Source organism: Dermochelys coriacea, chromosome 5 (genome assembly GCF_009764565.3).
Source record: "Dermochelys coriacea isolate rDerCor1 chromosome 5, rDerCor1.pri.v4, whole genome shotgun sequence".
Taxonomy (NCBI): Eukaryota; Metazoa; Chordata; order Testudines; family Dermochelyidae; genus Dermochelys; species Dermochelys coriacea.
The window spans coordinates 74021270-74041418 of NC_050072.1; the positions used below are offsets into that span (position 1 = coordinate 74021270).

The 20149-nt window shown below is 40.7% G+C and overlaps 1 protein-coding gene across 8 annotated transcripts in view; it reads right to left on the bottom strand.

The window, feature by feature from the left end:
• Positions 1-20149, bottom strand: part of TRIM36 (tripartite motif containing 36) — a 53277-nt gene that overhangs the window by 15090 nt on the left and 18038 nt on the right. For 2 of the 8 annotated variants that reach the window (XM_038403128.2, XM_038403129.2), the window contains exon 2: positions 12123-12360. In XM_038403128.2, the coding sequence (XP_038259056.1) occupies positions 12123-12360 (238 nt within the window). Of the gene's footprint in view, positions 1-311; positions 5197-12122; positions 12361-13173; positions 13618-13863; positions 14091-20149 lie in introns of those variants that run through there. The other 6 variants (XR_006281464.1, XM_038403131.2, XM_038403130.2 and 3 more) reach the window with 6 other exon arrangements.

Consider the following 20149-nt stretch of genomic DNA (forward strand, 5'->3'; position numbering starts at 1 on the left):
TTTCGTGAGCTACAGCTCACTTCATCGGATGCATTCAGTGGAAAATACAGTGGGGAGATTTATATACATAGAGAACATGAAACGATGGGTGTTCACTCTCATTACAGCGTGTATGGAAACACCCATCGTTTCATGTTCTCTATGTATATAAATCTCCCCACTGTATTTTCCACTGAATGCATCCGATGAAGTGAGCTGTAGCTCACGAAAGCTTATGCTCAAATAAATTTGTTAGTCTCTAAGGTGCCACAAGTCCTCCTTTTCCTTTTGCGAATACAGACTAACACGGCTGCTACTCTGAAACCTGTCACCTAACATAGGAATCCACGAGCCTAAATTCTGAGCTACTTTAGCACACGTGTCATTGAGAGTGGCATAATACATATTCAGGTGAATTCTGTCAAGCCAAAGACAATTTTTTTTTAAATTAATATCAAACAAGGCATGGCCCTGGTTGGATTCAGAAGACATAGTAAGTAAAAAATTAATTCCAAATGAATTTGTGGCAAAAATATTTAACAATTTTGACTCCAGCGCTGCAATGTTGCAATTTTGTCTCTTGCTACAGTAAAATATGTCAATAGTGCTATACTCATGCCTTTTTCTTCTAAGTAGGCACTGTATGCTCCAGTCATTCTGAAAGACAATACCAGTTAGATTCAGTGATTAATCTCAGCAGAACTATGCATGAGGGGGAAAATGGCCTAATAGGTCTATATTCATTCCTGGTGGCAAGTCATTCTGGCACAAATGCACTCCATCCAGTTACTTAAACTTGTCTGATTTTACACGGGAAGGGCATATCTACCCTATTAAATTTGACAAATTTACATGGTAATTACATGAATGTGACAAGCTGAAACCCAATCACTAACAGACCAAGAGTTACGATAATAAATCTAGTTTTGGATACCACAGGATTAGATTCTCCGACGCTTTCTGGAATCCACATTAGTGTTTGGGTGACTCTGTCCAAATACAGATGTGGGATTTTTTGTAAAATGTTCAAAGTGGAGATTTTATTCTCACTTTTTGAGATTAAAGCATTGTTGAGATTGCATTGTTCCCAGATGTATATAGTTGAATTTGAGCTTTTACAAGTTTTGTTATGGCTGCAACATATCCCAAGTGGAGAGACAAATACAAAACAAGACAAGCTGGACATTTAGAACACTAGGAAATCCCAACCAAATCGCCAGTCAAACACAACATGCACAGACTGATTTGGCTTTTCCCAGCTGAATCGCTCAGAATATAGCACTTTTAAACAAGGGTGTCAGAACCATCTCTGTGAAAGGAAGACTACTTCCAGTAAGGTTAAATGAAACAACAGCTCCAAGTCCCTGGGTGGAGAGAGAGAGCTAAAAGGAGTTCTTACTGGCAAGAAGTAATGTTCTGTCCTATAATGATAGAAGTTTCAATCGATTGGATATTTTCATGGCTTCAGTTACCAGTCAAGGGGAACCCCAGCACCAAGAAGAGGTATCTGTTTTTTGGCAGGTTTAATATAGTTTCATCTAGTCTGTATTAAAGAATATATCAGCTTACTTAGGCTTAAAGGAATTTTGCTCTACTTTTAGTCAGGGAATATAGTGTATGGCATCAAATAACTGTACACAAAACCCAAGAATTCCCCTGCTCCTTCTCTCCATATCTATTAGTCTTCCCTTGTTCAAAGACTGGGATAAAGTGGCTAACTTCACCAAACACACACATACACAGCTGGTTTCCATTTTGAGTCTGCAAAACCTGGAGATAGCTCAACACTCCTACAAAACCTCAGACCGGAAGTACTTAATTGATTTCATTCTTGAACAAAGAAATAGGAGCATCAGTCAAAAGGAGGCAATTTATTTAAATTCAAAATTGACTAAACTGGCATTTAGGCATGGTGCATATCCTTCCCTCCTTCTCCTGCCAGTAAGCTTGAAAGTGATGCTTCTGTAACTAGAGCATGGCATTGCCACCCTTTTCTCAAAAATGTTTTCAAATTCTGAGATTTGTGTTGCTATGGCTCATGCAACTGTAAATTAAGGCAATTTCCTCTTTTCTTCTTATGCATATGTTGGATGCCATACAATCAAATTCTAAGGGAGAGTGTCTCCCACCAACATAGCTTCTTCCTCTCGCAGAGGTGGAATAATGATGCTAATGGGACAGCGCTCTCCGGACAGCATAGTACTTCTTCACCAGATGTGCAGCTGTGCCAATGTAGCGCAGTATAGTATTCATGCTCTGTGTCTTGTCATTTATTAAGCTCTTTTAAAGTGTTTAATTCTTTTCAAGAATAACTATTTTCTAAAAGGAAATTAGACAATATCTGAATTTTGTCAGCTGCCTTAATTCAGAAAAAATTATATAGTTTCACAGAATTTTGAAAGTTTTCCTCGAGTATTAAGATTCCATTACATGCAAAGCTATCTAGTGGTGCTGATCTATAGCTGCCCCTACTATACCAACCAAGTCAGAATTTTCTTCGCAACTTCCAGCATTCTGTTATCTTTCTTTAAAACTATTCACACCAGGAACTTTTTATAACCGTTGCTTTAGGGTGAAGGAACTGTTTTTCAAAACATGTTCGGTATGGCAGGTATGTATTCGCTTCAGGAAGTGAAAGGCCCATATAGTGAGCAAGTGTGCACAAGCAGACAGTGATCTCCAATTCAGTAGGTTCTGTATTTCTGTCTAGAGAGCCTACAGAAAGATAGCCAACTCAGATTTATGAATAAATACAATTAAACTGATTAGTGTAGTTAAGGCAAACATAGATTTCTGGCCAAAAAAGGAATCCAAAGTGTTTGGGTACTTACTTGAAGTGAATTTAATAACCCAAGCTGGATGCCCTGCAACACCTGTAACTTGGCACAGTTGAGCAACACACACATGTAATGGATGAAAACAGTACTGATTTAAAAGCCTTATTTAAATGTATGCCCAGACATATACACAAGTTTGAATAATACACTTTCTCCAGACATTTCAAGGAAAGGCCTGAGAAGGAGGATTATTTAGCATTCAAACCATGCAGTGAAGATTAGCCGCTAAAAGTAAGATAATACTTATGCTCACTAATAAAGCAAATAAATAATGAAAAATAATGGTAGCTTGTACAAACACAGCACATGAGCAATTTAACATGCCAGCTAAATGTACAATGACAAAAAGCAAAAGAGCAGGTGAAAAAACCATGGTGCAGTGGTCAAGTTTAAAATCAGAACAATCAAACTCTTATCCAATAGCATGCTTTTGAAGTCTGGACCAAGTGACACACAGAAGTGGGGTTAATATTTGTTTAACCCAACAGCGAGTTAGTTGCCAACCAATTGTGGCCTTTCATTTTGTCACTTAAAACACAAAATCAGAGCATGGTAATGACTACATGCTTTACACATATACTGGTGACACCATGCCTAGACCACCACATTCAGTGTCCAGGAAATCCAAAAGATCTTAAAAAGATGTTTCATCCCTTTTTGTTAAATCTACTCCAATAATTTGATTTTTCTCAGACTTATGACTACATGGCATTTAAGCCCTCTTAAGAGGGGAACAAGAGAATTTTTGCTAGTTAAAATAGCACCATATGCTAAATAGGTTTAGATACATGAAGAATTAGCCTCATCACTACTAATGGCTGCTCTCTCCATTTTTTTTTTAAGTCAATATAGTTGTTACAAAGGTAAGATTCTGATCAAATTTACTCCATCTTTGAAACAGCAATGTGTGGTGAATAACCAGGCAGATAAATAGATTATAGTTAATGAGATGGGTTCTGTTCCTCTTCCACCCTCATTCACAAAAGCAAAAAGTTAAATTTTGCAGATATACAAAAAGGTAGAATATGCCTAGAATAATTTCATAAAAACACTTCAACTTTTGTGATTACTTCTTTTAAAGCGAACCAGAATGCTCTATGCCATCTCTTACATGTTACAAATCCAGCTTCTACCCATCAATTCTACACATACCTCCTACTTATATTCATACACTATCAAGATTATTATTTTCTACCTCTACATTTTCAGGATACTATACAAACAGAACCCTGCACTACTAATAAATAGCCTTACTTGTAAGCAGACGATATCCTACCAATTCACATGTCCCATGGCTAGAGTTTAACTTCTACAGATTCTCTAACTCCATTAAAAAGATAAAAATATGGTTCTCTTAGCAAGCAGTTTAGGCCCAAATCCTGCCAACAATTAAGCACATGCTTATGTTTAGTAACATGAGTAGTAAGTCAAGGCATTAAAATTGCACACATTTTATCTAAATCTTTTTTTAAAATAATGTTTTCCTCTAAGAGAGCGTGCTACTCCACAATGTGGAACAGCATAATATATGGCAGTTAAACCAGAAAAGGGATAATGCACCTTAAAAATATAAATTGCTTGTTTGTGTTTTTCAAATAAAATATGATATCACCAGCATTCTGTGATTATGGTGGATATGAAGACTGAATTTGTGGAGGGGTTAAAAAGATTAAAAGATACTTTAAAGGTCAACTGGATTCAGCTACAAACTTCTTAAATGAATTAATATTTCTACCTCCCACCCAGTTAGCATTTTTGTAAGATTCTTAGAAAAAAAGTTTTAAGTATTGACTTTCCTTTCTTTTTAGAAAACATAACTTCACTCATATTAGGTACTGCATAAATTTAAAATCTTTCAGTTATGATTTTTGACAATGCTGCTTTTTTTTTTTTTTTTGCAGACTTGAACTGCCTGCAAACTGATGGTGATCTCTGTTTTGATAGATCCTTCATAATTTATTCCATATCTTATTTCTAAACATTTGAGTGAAATAAGTTATATTAATTTTTTCCTCCAGTTTGATTTTTAGATGTGTGTGTTTAATGGGATGTTTGGATTCGATTCATAATTTCGTGAAATCCATTCATTCTCTCTCTTTCAACAGTATATACCCAATTTAATCTCTTACAAAAGGTGTACTATAATTTGCAAGAACAACAAATTATTTCTCCATTTTTCTGTTTACTTTGTGCATTTGACAATATTTAAATAAGCGAGTTTCAGTGCTTCCCGTGTGTGTGGGTCTGTTACACAGCAACAAAAAGGATTATTTAGCAAGACAGGAAAGTGCAATTATAAAACCACAAAAATTGGTAGGGAAACTAGGGAGCAGGTTTAGTAACAAACTATATATTTTTTTATAAATTGGTTATACTTGGGATTCACAGTGTTCCTTTAAACACTCTGAACATTTATAAAATAATACTTATATAATAATAATATAAATAATATTATATTTATATTATAACTTAAATAATAATGATAATAATGTTGGGGGGGGGGGGTTGGTATATAGAGAAACTAAAGCAGAGCTTGATAAGGAAACTATCTAAAAACTTGAATTCCTAAATAACAATGTACTGTTACAAACAGCAATTTGCAATTATCACCTACATGTAGTATCTTTAAGAAAGCTACAAGTGAATTTTCATAATTATAATGAGTATTTGTCAATGTTTCAGTGTCCCGGTGATGAGTGTTGGTATATCACAAAAAAAGCTACTATTACACTACTACTTCCCAGCATTAATTCCGCTCAACATTTTGGAAGTGACAGGAATAGTCATCTCAGTATTTGAATGTCTGAAGAAGTTGTATAACCAAAGCCCTTCTAAAAAACAAACAAACAAAAGGACATACACCACTGGATATTGGTATATCATTTTGAAGTCTCCTATTTTCCTTGGCCGAGATTCATTCCCTGGGTCCCAAAACTACCTCATCAGACTGGCAAGATGGCAGCCTCCTCTTTAGTAGTTGTGTATTACATTTAAGTAGGGTTGCCACCCATGACAGTTCAGTTTTTGGCTTGTGTGTCCCGGTGCTACTGTGGGTTGCCAGGTGCCCGGTTTTCTACCATAAAGTCTGGTCAAAAAGGGGACCTGGCAGTCTCTGACCGGACACCAAAAGTTCAGTTACCACAGGGCGGGGAGAGGTGCAGGGTCATTAACCCATGCTAGCCCCTGCTCAGCCAGGGCTACTTTCTACCTGCAGGCAGGCTCCTTGTCAGGCTACAGCAGCTCTCATCCAAGCCCAGTAGCAGAGAGCGCCCAGCTGGAAGGGGAAGTAGCGGAGCAGGGGGTGGGACCTCGGGAGTCCAGTTACCAGCCATTAGAAAAGTGGCAACCCTATACATAAGAAACCTTTAAAAAACTGTTTAGTTATTCATTCTTCTTTGTGATGGATTACAAATTTATATTGCCATTATTTTTCCTTTAAAGAAAAGATTATAACTGACCATAATTTATAGTAGATAGATTAAAGTAAAAATACTATCAGTTTTACTGGAAACTGGTTTTGTAGCCTCTGGGGAAATGATTCCTTAGGAAAACAAAAACAATATACCATCCAAAAATTTCTGTCTAAATTACAGAAATTAAGAGCAACACCGACAAAAAAAAAACATTCTACAGGTTTTAGTCCAGTTGACCTTCAGATCAATTGCAGAAAAGAATTAAAAGTTTTTCAGATAGAAATCTTCCATAACTTTGGTCAAGTCCACAAAAGTTTAGCCGATGGACACTGATATTTAAAAACTATATGCTAACCAATTCTATTTAAATTAAGATCTAAATACTACACTATCTACAGCCATACAAGAAGTGAAGCATTTCTACCTCTCCACCCAAAAGACCTCCGCTGTGTGGCTGTGAACAATGAACAGAAAGCTGTTTTTAGAAACAAAGAATAAAGTCAACATTGGTTTACAAAAGATAAAGCAGCAACTCTTTTCTTCTGCACTGCAGTTGCCAGGTGCCCAGGTGAAATTAAAAAATGTTTAGTTTCCTAATATGCATAAATGGGAGAGAAAAACAAAAATCAAGCTCTCTTTTACTGTATTTCAGAATCATTCATCATTTACACAGCATTGGAACCTTAAACACTTGATAGGATTTTTGTAGTATAATGGCATTACACTTAAATTATAAGCCACCCCTATAGTCATTAAATTATCATAAACTCTCCAATCCATAAAATTAAGGCCAGAATTTTTAAAGTAAGCATTTGTGTACTATTTAAGTTAGAGGATAAACCATTTACCAATTTCAGACATTTTTGGCATTATTATAGCAAACAGCATTTGTAAAAAGTAAGTTGTGCAGATAATAGCTCCATAATAGAAACCAATTTGCTTTTGGTATTTAAAAAAGAGTTAGAAGGTCAAGACAGCAACTAATTTTTACTACTTCACATTAATAAATAATTAAATTAATCATGACTATGTCATTGTGACAAAGTTCCTGCTCTACCTTAGTGGGTCTTGCGCTTATTGGCAGATTTGCTCGCTTTGGAGCTTCACGGCAGCCCTCAGCTTGGCCATTTTTCTGAATTCACAGTCCAGGTCGACTCCTCTTGTGTCTGACCAGGAGTTGGGAGGATTTGGGGGGAATCCGGGCCTGCCCTCTACTCCAGGTTCAGCCCAGGGCCCTGTGGAATACAGCTGCCTAGAGAGCCTCCTGGAACAGCTGTGCAACAGCTACAACTCCCTGGGCTACTTCCCCATGGCCTCCTCCCAACACCTTCTTTATCCTCACCATAGGACCTTCCTCCTGGTGTCTGATAATGCTTGTACACCTCAGTCCTCCAACAGTCCGCGTTCTCACTCTCAGCTCCTAGTGCCTCTTGCTCCCAGCTCCTCACACGCACACCAAACTGAAGTGAGCTCCTTTTTAAAACCCAGGTGCCCTGATTAGCCTGCCTTAATTGATTCTAGCAGCTTCTTGATTGGCTGCAGGTGTTCTAATCAGCCTGTCTTAATTGTCTCCTGAAGGTTTCTGATTGTTCTGGAACCTTCCCTGTTACCTTACCCAGGGAAAAGGGACCTACTTAGTCTGGGGCTAATATATCTGCCTTCTATTACTCTCCTATAGCCATCTAGCCCGACCCTGTCACAGCCATATTGGGGGGGGGGCTTGGCAGAATTTGTTTTTTTTATAGAATGGAGAGGGGTAACTAGTGGTGTTCCCCCAGGGTCAGTCCTAGGACTAATCCTATTCAACTTATTCATAAATGATCTGGAGAAAGGGGTAAACAGTGAGGTGGCAAAGTTTGCAGATGATACTAAACTGCTCAAGATAGTTAAGACCAAAGCAGATTCTGAAGAACTTCAAAAAGATCTCATAAAACTAAGCGATGGGCAACAAAATGGCAAATGAAATTTAATGTGGATAAATGTAAAAGTAATGCACATTGGAAAAAAATAACCCCAACTATACATACAATATGATGGGGGCTAATTTAGCTACAACTAATCAGGAAAGAGATCTCTGTGTCATCGTGGACAGTTCTCTGAAGACGTCCACACAGTGTGCAGCAGCAGTCAAAAAAGCAAACAGGATGTTAGGAATCATTAAAAGAGGGATAGAGAATAAGATGGAGACTATCTTATTGCCCTTACATAAATCCATGATACACCCACATCTTGAATACTGCGTACAGATGTGGTCTCCTCATCTCAAAAAAGATATGCTGGCATTAGAAAAGGTTCAGAGAAGGGCAACTAAAATGATTAGGGGTTTGGAATAGGTCCCATGAGAGGAGAGATTAAAGAGGCTAGGACTTTTCAGCTTGGAAAAGAAGAGACTAAGGGGGGATATGATAGAGGTATATAAAATCATGAGTGGTGTGGAGAAAATGAATAAGTTATTTACTTGTTCCCATAATATAAGAACTAGGGGCCACCAAATGAAATTCATGGACAGCAGGTTTAAAACAAATAAAAGTAAGTTCTTCTTCAGACAGAGCACAGTCAACCTGTGGAACTCCTTGCCTGAGGAGGTTGTGAAGGCTAGGACTATAATAGGGTTTAAAAGAGAACTGAATAAATTCCTGGAGGTTAAGTCTATTAACGGCTATTAGCGAGGATAGGTAAAGAATAGTGTCCCTAGCCTCTGTTTGTCAGAGGGTGGAGATGGATGGCAGGAGAGAGATCACTTGATCATTACCCATTAGGTTCACTCCCTCTGGGGCACCTGGCATTGGCCACTTTCAGTAGACAGGATACTGGGCTGGACGGACCTTTGGTCTGACCCAGTATGGCTGTTCTTATGTTATTTTTTGAGCATTTTTTTATTTTTATTTAAGTTTTCACAGCTGCAGGAAATTATGGGGGAGGGTCAGACAATTATTTAGTGACTGTAGATGCCGAGATTCAAAAAAGTTAAAATTTAAAGCTTTAACTCACAACATTATCAACATCATATGTCAAAATATACAAATAGCCTTATGTCAAACTCTAGTAAGTTCTCAGGCACTATTTTTCTTACTTTGCTTATCTTTCAATTTCTATTATTGCTCATGAAAATGTTTTTTCGTTGCTTTGTGTATGCGTGGTGAAATTTATTGGCAAGTTAATAAATCTTCATATAGGTTATTATAGGACTGGCTATAAGTGTTGTCCTTGGTGTGAGATCCAAGGCTCAATTGACCTGGGTAAGTGACTGGTCCTTCGGGACTTGGAATTCATATTGCTGTGATTCTTGGTCTTAAGGACCATCTATCATGGAAATAGACTCACTCACCAGGGTGACAAAACAGACCGGAATATCCCGGGGACTGTCTGTGAATCTATTTAAGGCTGTTAATGTGCCTGAAGAGTTTGCACATGGTACAGTTGGTTGGGGAAATCTAAATTTAGAACTCGCAACCAATTTAGGGTTTGTGTCCTGTTTTTTCAAGTCTGCCCTGAGCTTGGTACTCATGCTCTTGGGCCACCGTTGGGAGCATTACAAAGTCAATGGAAGTTTTGCATATAAATTAGCATTTTGTACCCAGTACTCTGAAAAATCAGTTCCTAGGCATCTCAAATTGGGCACCCTAAATTACTCGTCACTTTTTTACACTTTTTACAAAACTGTAATCTCTGTGTTTCCAGACTTTCATATGTAAAATGGGAATGAAAATACCTTCTCACCTCATAAGTGTTGTAAAGATTAAATTAATTAATATTTGTAAATAACTAAGATGTTTTTAAAGAACCAAGGTACTATGATGAGAGTACCACAGAAAATGTTCCAGAGGAAATTAATAATTCTGTGTTCAGTGCAGAGTTTGGATGGCACGTGGCAAATAGTGCACGAGGTTATATACTGAATAAACTACCCATTCAATGAGCACTGTTCATCCTGCACATTGAACGAGGCAGGCATCTTATGGATAAAATAGTATGTGGTCATGTAATTACGGACAGTATCATAGTACATATGCACAAGGGGGCCCAATGAAGGTTGTATGGTCAACACTTCATTCTGCCATTTCTTATCTTCCACATGCTTGATTTTGCAACCCAAGTGTTCTTTTAAAAAGTTTGTTTTTGTTTGTGTTTGGTGTGGATACAATAGTACACAAAATGTGAAGATGGTAAATTACTGTATTACTATAACTAACAGGATTGGTAGCCACTGAAGTGCAGGATAATGTCTCACTGAAGGCAATTTTCAACGAATCTATAGTGAACACAATGTGCCAGTAAAGAGGTACTATAATTCACATGTCCCTGCAAAACAAGCACCAAGGAATGTCTCCAAGACTAAATATCTTGGACACTTCCTGGGCGACAGCAAGCCAAAATATAAAATATTAGAGGGTAACTAATCTCAAACTAGGATTTTTTTTAATTAGCGAATCCAGGTGTGCAACATATTGCTCAAACTCTACACTTTTTGGGGGTGGGGCAGGAAAGAGGACACAAAGAGGTATAACTAGCCATAGTCCCAATTGAAGTGTTCTTTAAAAGATGATGGTGAGTTTCTGCTCTTGAGAAATGAAAGACAAGGAATTAACATTGCTAAAACCTGAGATGCAAGTTTTAGGATTTATCTACACATGAAAGTTATTCAGTAATAAGGTAGGGCTTGAATTTAAAGGGAATCCACTTTGGAAGTGGATTAAGCTAATTCAAGAAGACACGCTCTGATTCCAAAATAAGAGTGTCCACACGCAGAGTTATTCCAAAGCGTTAGCTATTCCAGAATAGCTGAAGCGTAGCCAAGCCTTGAAACTTTTTTCTCAAGCTTTACACTTACTTAAATTTACATTTAATAAGGTGTATTTCTTTCACTTAATATCTATGAATATTTAATTAATTGAATAATAAGATTAAGGTAAGTATCTTCAAGATAAAGTCAGACATGAAATAACAGTTAGAGCTACCGGAAATTAAGCATTCCTTGGTACTTTACACAGAGAACTCTGGTTCAATCTTCTTGCAAAGTTGTGTGCTTGAAGAGTTCTGATATTACATACGGAAAGTAATCTACTAATATACCTTAGTGAAATGAATGAAGCAAACAAACATAGGAATGGCCATACTGGGTCAGACCAAAGGTCCATCCAGCCCAGTATCCTGTCTACTGAAAGTGGCCAATGCTAGGTGCCCCAGAGGGAGTGATCAAGTGATCTCTCTCCTGCCATCCATCTCCACCCTCTGACAAACAGAGGCTAGGGACACCATTCCTTACCCATCCTAGCTAATAGCCATTAATGGACTTAATCTCCATGAATTTATCCAGTTCTCTTTTAAACCCTGTTATAGTCCTAGCCTTCACAACCTCCTCAGGACAGGAGTTCCACAGGGTGATTGTGCTCTAAGTGAAGAAGAATTTCCTTTTATTATTATTTTTAAAAGGAGATATATAGTTTAGAAAGGCTGCACCAAAGACTCCAAATGAAACCTAAGCCACCAGACTGTGAGCAGCATAAAGTCTGGAGACCAACCCAAACAAAAAACATGGCATTTTCTAAAGATACCTAAGATTATGTCACATTAAACAGCCATAGTGACTAGGGTAACTTAGCATCAGAAAAATAATAGCTATGAACCAATTTACAGGATACTGTTTTTAAAAAACAATTTTATATATGTCCACTAGAGTAACAACTTTACAATAGAACATTCCCATGTCCAATATTTTTTTGTGCGTGCTGTAAACAAAGACTGAAAACTAAACCATTCTGAAGTTATTCACGTGACAACATTCAACATTAAAAGTATCAAGATGAAAACCTTTACTCAGGCAAAGATCATTCATATTAAATCAGTCTTCTACATGAAATTCCCAGAGCACACACAATATTCTGGTACATACCTGATCTATTAATCCTGTCAATTCTATCCAAACTAGGAGAATGGATTCGAATACGAGGGCTACTTTGATTGGAGGATTCAGAGCCTAGATCAGTGAAAGAGTCTTCAAGCGTGAAGAAGAGAATTTCTTTTACACATTTGTGACAGATACTGTGCTGACAAGGGAGGATCAGTGGATGGGTAAATAACTCCTTGCAGGATGGGCAGATGAGCTCTCGTTCAATATTCTTAATGGTAACCTTGAAAAGAGAGAGGTGAGGAGGAAAGCAAAATTAAGACAAGATCAGAAACTGAGCCAGTAAGGCTCACGTTATATACAAACATTCAAAACTACCTTTACATCTTACATCAGAAAAAGAACATGGCTTCAAAAATATAAGCACAACAAAGCTAAGGCTTGCATCTCAGGTCCTCAGTAAAAATGAGAAGTCTACTGTAAAAACAAAGTAGAGGAGTTGTTTTTCTAAATTAATCATAAAGTTCCTGTCTCTTGGCTTTGAAGTTCATCTTCTAAAAGGGCATAAAAGTCTGTAATACCAGATTCCCTATCTACATTGCTAACACCACAGATTAACATTTAAAGGCTTGAAACTAAATTTCTTTCACCACACCTACCCTGTTTATTATCCAAAAGGAGTGCAAAGAGTAAATATAGTAAGCAAAAGTGAAACTGTGGAGTCAATTTCAACTTTTTAGTTCTACTTCTCCTGCTTTACACAATAATCTGCATCAGAGCTGTAATATGACATTTAAAAAAAAATGAAAAATTTAACAATCCTGAAAACATGAGGTTTTGCATGGGGCTTTTTTTAAAAAAAAAAAAAAAAAGTAAAAGCCATGTATTTATGCTTTAACTACCTGAAAGTATCATCACTTTACTATAAAGAATTGTTAATCAATTGCATTATTCAATTCATTTCAGTATATTTGGTTACAAAAACGTCTTCCCTAAGAAAGATCCAAGTTCTCAATAAGTAGCTCTGGACAAACTATTCCTCACACATCTACTTAAGCTTGCTTTTCTCTAGCGTGCATTCCATAGGTGGGTTTACCCTTCTTCCAAGTCCCTGACAATCACGAAGAACACACGAAAGCACATTGTTTCCAAGGAGGCGGCGGGGGCGGGGGGGGGGGAGCGAGAAGATTCTTGTCCCAATTCCAGTCCAGTCAAAGTGCATGATAGCCTGGTTGAATGCATTAGGAGAAACGCTCTGCAACGCCCTCGCAATAGCGCTTTGGGAACTGGGTGGGGTGGGGGAAAGGAGAGAGCTCGGCTGCTAAAGAATCAGCGAGTCATGGGCAACCTTTCTTCGCTCCCCCAAAACAAAGGCTTCTCCTGCCACCCCGCAGGGAGGGGGGGGGATTTCTGGAGGGCGCTCTCCGGGCAGGGCTGTCAGACGGGAGCGAGGCCGGGCGGCCCTGACAGCGCCTCCCGGGGGCAGAGTCCCAGCGGAGACCGGCAGCCGGATGAGTCTGCAGAAAGCCCGCAATCCACGCGCCCAGCTTTCCAGGGAGCAGCGCCGCCGCCGCCGCCTGCAGCTCTCGGGCTGGGTGCGGCGGGGCAGCCGCTGCAGTTCCGGGGGGGGGGGGGCGGAGCGGTGTTAAAGGCAGAAAGTTTGGGGGCGTCCACCAGCCCCGCGGGCTGGGGGAATCTCCCGCCTTCACCGCGCCCGGGCACCCACCGTCCGCCCCGGCCCCCACCCCGAGCCGGCAGCCAGGGCCGCAAGACGCCCCGCACTCACAGCGGGCTCCAGCCGATCGCCCTCCATCCTGGAGCCGCCTGAGCTCGGGCGGGGCCGGCGGCGGCGGCGGGCTCCCAGACAGTGCAGCAGCTGCCCGGGGCGGGCCGGGGCGGGGCGGCCTGGCAACGCGCCCACCGCACAATGAGGGGCGGGGCGACACCTGGCACCTTTGTCCGGGAGGAGGGAGCGCGGCCCTCGCCTCACCCGAGCCGCCCCCAGCCGAGCGGAGGGCGGGGGGGCGGGGAGCGGCGCTGTCCAGCAGGGACCGGCCCCAGTGCCGCGCCCCGCCAGGCAGGCGGAGGGCAGGAGAATCTCTGCTTCACCCGGCCTCAGACACCCCCCCCCCGCAGGAGACCAAGGCCAGACTGGCTTCCCTTAAAAGCCATCCTGGGTGAAGGATTTTCCCCCTCCTCCCCCTGTAAATGAGAGACTTGGCAGTGGACTTAAACTCCAGCAACAAGGGAAGAAGTGAGATGTGATCAACAGGTTGTTAAAAAGAATGAAAAGTCACACTGGAAGAGGTGGTACAGAGCGGGCGACCAGACAGCAAATGTGAAAAAATCGAGCCGGGCTGGTAATAGGAGCCTATCTAAGAAAAAGACCCATACATCAGGACTGTCCCTATCAAATCGGGACATCTGGTCACCCTAGGTACAGAATGGGACAGTCACACCTCAATATCCCAACCTCTCCGTTTACTCTTGAGTATTTGTTTTCAGCGGAGGCGGGGAAGGGTTAAGTATTTTTCAAATAGAACAATACAAACTTTAAATGTTACTCAGTTAATCACAGTATCAACTCTTTAAATATTAACATACTCCAGGTGTACACTACAATAAAGTACCTAAATCTGTGACTCTGCACACAGTTAGAAAAACCTTAATACTACCTTGTGCCAGAAGGAAAAGTAAACAACATCTCCCATCTACATTTTAAAACACTTTGTAAAAAGAAAAGGAGTACTTGTGGCACCTTAGAGACTAACAAATTTATTAGAGCATAAGCTTTCCTGAGCTACAGCTCACTTCATCGGATGCATTTGGTGGAAAAACTTTGGTTTTGGTTTTGGTTTTTCCACCAAATGCATCTGATGAAGTGAGCTGTAGCTCACGAAAGCTTATGCTCTAATAAATTTGTTAGTCTCTAAGGTGCCACAAGTACTCCTTTTCTTTTTGTGAATACAGACTAACACGGCTGCTACTCTGAAACCTGTCAAAAACACTGTGTTTCAGTGCCAAATTCTCCAGGTGGTGGTAGCAGGCTTGCAGATTTGCCAAGGTTGCGAAAGCTCCAGCTGGTGCAAAATGCAGCTGCCTAGTGCTTGCATAGTTTATGCTGCCAGGGGCACATCCAGCCTGCACTCCAGTACCTCCCTCCTACTGCACCACCCTTGCCTGTTCAAGGCTTTAATCATAATCTTTAGAGCCAGGAATGGATCAGATTCCAGCTGCATTATTAGAGTACACAGGTAACACTATCAGAAGTGCCTACATCACGTGAAATCTAGCTTTAGGAACCTAAATATCAATCTCACTCTTGAAAATGGCATTTATGCACTTCCAAAAGTTTTACTCAACATCTCTATTTATGAACCATCAAGACAACAGCACTTCGCTGGGACAATGCAGATCATAAAACTGAGGGGAAATACAGGTGAGAGTTGAAGACAAGGTAAATAGAATTTGTCTACATGGGAAATTGACTGGATTAGCTCCCCAAGTGGACACACTTATTCCAGTGTAAGAATGTCCACACACAGAGAGCTATTCTGGAATAGATAAAAACAATGAGGAGTCCAGTGGCACCTTCAAGACTAACAGATTTATTTGGGCATAAGCTTTTGTGGGCAAAAAACCCCACTTCAGATGCATGAAGTGAAAATTACAGATGCAGGCATAAATATACTGACACATGAAGAGACAGAAGTTATCTTACAAGTGGAGAACCAGTGTTAACAAGGCCAATTCAGGTTTCAGAGTAGCAGCCGTGTTAGTCTGTATTCGCAAAAAGAAAAGGAGTACCCGTGGCACCTTAGAGACTAACAAATTTATTAGAGCATAAGCTTTCGTGAGCAGTTTCATGCATCCGATGAAGTGAGCTGTAGCTCACGAAAGCTTATGCTCTAATAAATTTGTTAGTCTCTAAGGTGCCACGGGTACTCCTTTTCTTAAGGCCAATTCAGTCAGGGTGGATGTGTTCCACTCCCAATAATTGATGAGGAGGTGTCAATACCAAGAGAGGGAAAATTGCTTTTGTAGTGAGCCAGCCACTTCCAGTCCCTATTCAAGCCCAAATTAATGGTGTTAAATTTGCAAATGAATTGTAGCTCTGCAGTTTCTCTTTGAAGCATTCTTAAAAATACAATACCCACCTGGGGAAGTGAGGAAACAGATTGACAGAGTGAGACAGTAGTGTAGTAGAGTAGGTGAGACACCTACTACAGGACAGGTCCAAAAAGGAAACCACCACCACCACCACTGGCCATCACGTACAGACCCCAGCTAAAACCTCTCCAGCACATCATCAACAATCTACAACCTATCCTGGAAAATGATCCCCCACTCTCACAGGCCTTGGGAGGCAGGCCAATCCTCACTTACAGACAGCCTCCCACCCCGAAGCAACTACACACCACACCACAGAAACACTAACTCAGGAGCCAATCCCTGTAACAAACCCCGCTGCCTGTTCTATTCCCATATCTACTTTAGCGACACCATCAGAAGACTGAACCATATGATCCATACCAACAGGGGCTCATTCACCTGCATATCTACTAATGTGATATATGCCATCATGGCAGAGGGGCATTGCTGGCACATGTATATTGGCCAAACCAGACAGTCTCTACTCAAAAGAATAAATGGACACAAATCAGACATCAGGAATGGTAACATACAAAAGCCAGTAGGAGAACACTTCAATCTCCCTAGACACTCAGTAACATTTAAAAGTAGCCATCCTTCGACAACAAAAATTCAAAAACAGACTTCAAAGAAAAACTGTAGAGCTACAATTCATTTGTCCAATTCATTCCAGTGTAAACTAGCCCATAAGCCCTGTCTATATTAAATAAACTTGCACCAGTCTAATGATATTGATGTTGGTTATACCATTAAGGGCTTGCACCATAAACATGGTGCATTGGTGTAAAGCAGTGCTTACACTAGTGTAGCTTGATCCTTTAACATACCAAACCCAACTTAATAAAGTAAAATTCCTTAGTGTAAACAGGGCCTTTACCAAAGGTATCCAGCTGTGGAGTAAAAATCAGGAGACGAGGTGACTAGAGTCTGACCATCTTGAGGTAACTGCAGTTACCTCTCTCCTTGATCACATTTTTCCATCATGACCAAAACCGACATTCTCAACAACCATTCTCACCTACTTTTTTCTCTCCTTCCCCATTCAAAAAAAAAAATAGAACCCCACTCCAAGCAGACTTCAAGAACACCAAAAGGGAGAGTAGCCACTCTATGAGTTCAGAGACTTTGTATCAATTAGAGTGACAACAGCAAAGTGCTAAGATACTGCAGGGATGGGGTGCAGTAAAAACAAACACAAAAAAACCCTTATGTTGATAGAATTGAGGCTCTATCAGCAACAGAGACAAATAAAGAACATTTTCTCTCCAAGAAAACGGTATACTATATTATGGAGGAAGAGAGACACAGGTACACTTTCTAGTGGTCATCATACATCTCAAAAGCATTTAAATAAAGACTGTCTAGGATGAAACTGAAAATTCTACCAGCGTAGGCATCATGGTTCTATGATCAATGTACGTCCTTAGTGTGAACCAATCACAGAGCAGTGATGCCTATAGTGATAGAATTCTCAGTTTCATCCTACTAACATCAGTACAGAAGCACTACCTTGCGCTTATCATTGTAGCTAAGGAACAACTAGCAATAAAGGAATGATTCTTCTTTACAGCAGGATGGGCCTTCTGTGGTTTAGTGGAAGTTCAAGACTGAGTATTGTGCTGAAAAAATAGCTTGGCAAGAACTCAGAAGTTTGTGGGGAGAAAAGCACTAGATGTCATTGTATAACCATCTGAAAGAGCACTGTGAGGTACCTTTTCTCAGCTGGTATCCTGGAGTGAGAGACTGGAATTCAAGATTGTCCCAAAAAGGGAAGAGGGGCAAACAAAAAGGGAGTGGCATGAAAGGGGGGTGGGGGGGAGGAGAGGAAAAAAGGAACAAATACATTAAACTGATTTATTGGCACCCTGACAGCAGGATTGTCTGGCTATGTAGACTCCCTCCTCAGGCCCTTCGTTACCAGCACTCCCAGCTATCTTCGAGACACCACCGATTTCCTGAGGAAACTACAGTCCATTGGTGATCTTCCTAAAAACACCACCCTAGCCACTATGGATGTAGAAGCCCTCTACACCAACATTCCACACAAAGATGGACTACGAGCCGTCAGGAACAGTATCCCCGATACTGTCACGGCTAACCTGGTGGCTGAACTTTGTGACTTTGTCCTGACCCATAACTATTTCACATTTGGTGACAATGTATACCTTCAAATCAGCGGCACTGCGATGGGTACCCGCATGGCCCCACAGTATGCCAACATTTTTATGGCTGACTTAGAACAACGCTTCCTCAGCTCTCGTCCCCTAATGCCCCTACTCTACTTGCGCTACATTGATGACATCTTCATCATCTGGACCCATGGAAAAGAAGCTCTTGAGGAATTCCACCATGATTTCAACAATTTCCATCCCACCATCAACCTCAGCCTGGACCAGTCCACACAAGAGATCCACTTCCTGGACACTACGGTGCTAATAAGCGATGGTCACATAACCACCACCCTATATCGGAAACCTACTGACCGCTATTCCTACCTACATGCCTCTAGCTTTCATCCAGATCATACCACTCGATCCATTGTCTACAGCCAAGCGCTACGATATAACCGCATTTGCTCCAACCCCTCAGACAGAGACAAACACCTACAAGATCTCTATCATGCATTCCTACAACTACAATACCCACCTGCTGAAGTGAAGAAACAGATTGACAGAGCCAGAAGAGTACCCAGAAGTCACCTACTACAGGACAGGCCCAACAAAGAAAACAACAGAACGCCACTAGTCATCACCTTCAGCCCCCAACTAAAACCTCTCCAACGCATCATCAAGGATCTACAACCTATCCTGAAGGACGAGCCATCACTCTCACAGATCTTGGGAGACAGACCAGTCCTTGCTTACAGACAGCCCCCCAATCTGAAGCAAATACTCACCAGCAACCACACACCACACAACAGAACCACTAACCCAGGAACCTATCCTTGCAACACAGCCCGTTGCCAACTCTGTCCACATATCTATTCAGGGGATACCATCATAGGGCCTAATCACATCAGCCACACTATCAGAGGCTCGTTCACCTGCGCATCTACCAATGTGATATATGCCATCGTGTGCCAGCAATGCCCCTCTGCCATGTACATTGGCCAAACTGGACAGTCTCTACGTAAAAGAATGAATGGACACAAATCAGACATCAAGAATTATAACATTCAAAAACCAGTTGGAGAACACTTCAATCTCTCTGGGCACTCGATCACAGACCTAAGAGTGGCTATACTTCAACAAAAAAGCTTCAAAAACAGACTCCAACGAGAGACTGCTGAATTGGAATTAATTTGCAAACTGGATACAATTAACTTAGGCTTGAATAGAGACTGGGAATGGATGAGTCATTACACAAAGTAAAACTATTTCCCCATGGTATTTCTCCCTCCCACCCCACCCCCCACTGTTCCTCTGATATTCTTGTTAACTGCTGGAATTAGTCTACTTTGCTTGTCACCATGAAAGGTTTTCCTCCTTTCCCACCCCTGCTGCTGGTGATGGCTTATCTTAAGTGATCACTCTCCTTACAGTGTGTATGATAAACCCATTGTTTCATGTTCTCTGTGTGTGTGTGTATATAAATCTCTCCTCTGTTTTTTCCACCAAATGCATCCGATGAAGTGAGCTGTAGCTCACGAAAGCTTATGCTCTAATAAATTTGTTAGTCTCTAAGGTGCCACCAGTACTCTTTTTCTTTTTGCGAATACAGACTAACACGGCTGCTACTCTGAAACCTGTGATTAAACTGATTGTGTCCAAAACTAGAAATCAAGAATTCCCACCTAATCCCACCTCTGCTACTAACTCCCTTTGTGACAATGGGAAAAGCACTTAACTACTGTGTTTTCAGCCTTCTGTATACTAGAAAAGTGCATCCGTTTAAACTAAATTAATTTTTACACTGAGCTA